Source organism: Labrus mixtus, chromosome 12, assembly GCF_963584025.1.
Source record: "Labrus mixtus chromosome 12, fLabMix1.1, whole genome shotgun sequence".
Taxonomy (NCBI): Eukaryota; Metazoa; Chordata; class Actinopteri; order Labriformes; family Labridae; genus Labrus; species Labrus mixtus.
The window spans coordinates 1,149,028-1,153,256 of NC_083623.1; the positions used below are offsets into that span (position 1 = coordinate 1,149,028).

The 4,229-nt window shown below is 46.5% G+C and overlaps 1 protein-coding gene across 1 annotated transcript; it reads right to left on the reverse strand.

Moving 5' to 3' along the window:
* Positions 1 to 244: 244 nt before the first annotated feature.
* Positions 245 to 3,371, reverse strand: LOC132985477 (claudin-20-like). The gene is made up of 2 exons (XM_061052884.1): positions 1,819 to 3,371; positions 245 to 1,701 (listed from the first exon to the last, which is right to left on the reverse strand). Exon 2 carries the CDS (start codon positions 1,426 to 1,428, stop codon positions 589 to 591), a length of 840 nt encoding a protein of 279 aa, XP_060908867.1. The 5' UTR covers positions 1,429 to 1,701; positions 1,819 to 3,371; the 3' UTR covers positions 245 to 588.
* Between the last annotated feature and the right edge of the window lie 858 nt (positions 3,372 to 4,229).

The following is a 4,229-nucleotide window of genomic DNA, read 5'->3' on the forward strand; positions in this document are numbered from 1 at the left end:
ACTGATACCTGGTATCAGTCCAGTCACCAAATATTGAATTATTTTTGTGACATTTCAACAGCTCTCTCTCCATTTTGATTCAAACTTTTTTTTTAAAGCTGCCGTCCTCTCCGATACCACTGAGCATTAAATTCACAGATTGTATTGTAGAAAACTAGTATCAGAAATAATTTAAATTTTGACCACCTTGCTCTACATTACACTTTTCAGTTTTGTCATTCATGTGGTATAATCCTGCTCACGGCTGCAGAAAGCTTTGCTTCAGCAATATTTAATCTCAGACGGCAGACGACATCTGCAGCGGCAAAATGATGGCTTTCAATTTCAGGCAGATTTTTTTTTTTTTTTTCTACAATCAGCCGGTTCAGGTCTTTGGTGTATGAGAGCTGCGTCAGTTTTTAAAGGATTTACAGCGTTCGGTTCCTGCGCAGAACTCTGCTGTTTGTCTTTTTTTTTTCTGGCTCAATCCAACATTTGGTAATTACCCCCCCAACCCCCCCCCCAACCCCCCCTCAAACACACCTCCCCCTTTCCTATGAGCCAGAAAGCCTCAGCTGAGAACTCCACATTTCCTCTCAGCTGTGAGGGTTACACGTACTCCTGGAGGCTGTAGCTGTCCATGATGTCTTTCGGGGGGAGTTTGGCGGGGGACGAGCGGACCCTCTGCTCCCGGGTGTGTTCGGGTTTCTCCTGAGGGGGTTTCTCCTCCGTCACTTCGTCGTCCGTCTGAATCTTAACCGTTTTGTTTTTTCTCTTTTTCGGCTGCACGTGCTCAGTCCGCAGCTCCCACCTCCGACACTCGTCTCCGGGCACCACGAACCTGTCGGGGTCGGGGGGGTACGGGTAGTCTGGTCGCCTCGTTCCTTTTCCAGGACATGACAAGCAGAAAATGACCCCCCCGGCCAGGAGGAATCCAGCGGAGATGAAGGTGACGCAGAGCGCTCCTCCAGGCTGATACTTACTGCTGTCCGGCAGGTCGGTGGTCAGGAACACGGTGATGACCTCGTTGGTGAACCAGGACGCGGGGACGAGGCACAGGAGGCTGGCGAGGATGAAGCACCCCCCCGCGGCGATGGCCGTGTGCCCCTTCGCTCGGCGGCTGCCCCCCCAGCGGGTGCATTTAAGCCCGAGAGAGGCGAGACAGAGTCCGAACGCTGCCACCATGCAGGACAGAACCATGGCGGCCCGAGTGGTCTGCAGGTACGGCGGCAGCGACAGCACCGAGTTCTTCATGGTGCAGCTGAAGACCCCCGAGCTGTACCACACGCAGTCCATCCACAGACCCTGCATCTGCGAGATCGGGGTCATGACGCTGGACCAGACGTTCATGCTCACCTTCCAGTTGGGCAGCAGAGTGGCGACCGTGGTGCCGAGGAGGCCGAGGAGCGCCAGGGCGAACGCCAGGATCTGGATGGCGGCTGACAGCATGGCTCAGAACCTCCCCTGCCCCCCCACGGTGGCGGCGGCCCGGGCAGGTCTTGACAGCAGATAATTCCTCAGCGCAGGCGACCAGCGGAGAAATGAGAAGTGAGCGTGGGAGCGTGACGGACGCACAGCTGAGCCTGCTGATGGGACTCGTTCTCCTCGAGTCGGGGGGCGAGCATTTGTGATTAGTTACTCTGCAGCTGATGTGGTGATCATTGACTCTCAATTATGTCCATTTAAAGCTGCAGCGTCCCCCGGGGGATTCCTATCTTCAGACTGCAGGAAAAAATCAGCAGGGAGAGAAAAGCCTGAAGTTATGTCTTTGTTTTTTTAAATTCAACACAAACGACCTGAAAGAGTTCAAAAGGATCTCTGAAGCTGGATGAGTCTTACCTGTGTCGAGTGTTCGGCAGCTGTGAAGTGATTCCTGAGGACGAAGCAGAGTGAATGAAAACACAGGGTGTGTGGGTTAACAGCCTCTAACTACCCCCTCCACCAGCGGTCTCCTTGGCAACCGTACATACAGTTTCATCCATCCAAAGATGCACCAGGCGTCCTTTTTTTTATTTTGTTCCCCGCACTCTGAATGGAAGAAACAAAAAATCTGACCACTTTCAGGAAGCAGTTTTTTTTTTTTTTTCTGTTTCCTGAAGGTCACGGGTTCTGCTGAAGGAGCCGCAGAGCAGCGTTCTTATCTGATGAGTTGATGGCGGGGGTAGGACGCCGCCAAAATGCCGCAGAAAGTGTTTTCTCTTTGACTGCCGAACGAGAGGAAATGATCGCTCTGATTGATTTCTTTTTGGTTTGGTTTTTGTTTCTGAGAGATAACAAAAAAAGAGTTTCACCATGCCGGGAGTCGTTACGGCTTATTGCTGATCATATCTGCTGGTCAGAATCCTTCGCCATCCGAGCGCCGTCGGGATGATTGGTGGTTGTAAAACAATCATCACGCACCATCGAGTCGCCCACTTTGGAGCTGTTTTTTGGTGATAAACCCGCTGAGCTGTTTCTTTGTCCAGCTGCAGTGAGAGTCAAGGTGTCGTGAAGAACCGCCCACTGCAACACGGAGATAAGTGTCCGCAGCTCGCTCGCCCACCCAGCCACCCGCCCGCTCCCTCGCTCGCCTGTGATGGGACCCTGCAGTCAGTGAGTGAGTCGGTGGCAGCCCGTCATTACCATAATCCTCCAGTCTGGCTCTTATCAGCCTCAGACCTGCACAGACACGAGCAGCTCTCAACCAAAACCACCATAAACACACGTTCTCCCCCGTGTGCGAGCGAGAGGGCTCGCCGTGGGAAAACGCCACGTTTAAAGTCCCCAGCTGAGCTTCAAGTCAAACATCAACATGTTTAATGAATGTTGTTGTGTTTGGAGAGGAACTCAAAACAAATAAGAACAAAGTGAGGACGAGTACGATTCCCACAGAGACACACGGGGTGATGTCATCGCGTACGCAGGATCCGGCGTTACTGCAGCTTTAAAAAACAGCTGATTTCGTACCACGTAAAAAACGTATAAAAATATAAAAATAAAACGACATAAAAAGAATCAGATTCAGTCAGCTTTACTTCACGAGGAGATTTAAAAACATTCACAACGTTTTTAAAGACAAATCATCAAAAACTAAATCACCTCAATAATCTTTAATTTTTTAATCCCGCGTCCCTTTGAGGGGTCGCACGCCTCAGGTTGGGAAACCAGATATTTAGATAAAGAAATAATTTGTTTTCAGATAATTAAAAAAAAATCAAAATAAGTGAAATGAAACCTGAAGCGTGATCGTGGAGTAATTATTGAGTCTTTACAGAAATGACTGATTATTATCGGGTTCTTTATTAATTACATTTTAATTAAAAGACGTTTTTTTAACCAACAGAAGAAAAGCTGCAGCTCACGTTTTACAGCCGTTTATTAATTTATTTTAAAGCTTCAAAAGCATAAATCATGTTTTAGATCTCAGATAGAGAGAAAAGCCGTCCTGCAGCAGCTTCACAGAATCTGAGTAAAATGTAAAGTAAATAAATTAAAGATCCTTTTACGTGCCTGCTGTAGCGCTCCTTTAAACATTTAGTTTTTCTAAAGTCAGCTCGATGAATTCAGACGTCTCCCTCAGAGCGCCGTGCAGGACGACCTAGAGCAGGGACAGCAAGGGCCACATTCATTTAATTCTCACTGCTAGAGGGCCAAATTAAATGATTACAGTCGATTATGTCTCAAATTTAACTCAACATATACCAGTGATCAAATATTATTATGGACATGTTTCTGGTTTTCATGATTTCATGGCAGATTTCATCATGTTTTCTTCATGTTTTCAATTAATAGACGTGTAAAAAATTAACCTGAGGGCCACGTTGAGGGTTGATGGGGCCCCGGGCCGCCAGTTGCCCATCCCTGATCTATATAAAAAACATTTAAACCTCGAGGAGCGCCACAGGAGGGATGGGGGGCGGGGGACGAATCTGCTGCCTTTAGAGACGGAGAACAAACGGAGGTAAATGTTTGTTTTTCATCCCTGGTGTAAAATGTGAACGCTGTCACATCTTAAAGAACTGAAGAAAAATAAAGGATAAATAAATAATAATAATAAATAAACAAAAAAAATGAGGGTAAAAGTTACATTTTAAAATCGTATTTAAATAAACGTATTAAAGTATTTTAATGACCCTGTAAACGATTTAAATAAAGAACTTTAATTTGATGTTTATTTACATCATAAATTCATATTTTGCATTTCATGTTTTAATGTAGAAAAATAAATTAATTTTATTGTCTTTTTAAAAAGTTCTAAATTATTATTCGAC

Coding starts and splice junctions, on each gene's coding strand:
- LOC132985477 (XM_061052884.1), bottom strand. CDS start 1,428: ATGCTGTCAGCCGCCATCCAGATCCTGGCGTTCGCCCTGGCGCTCCTC.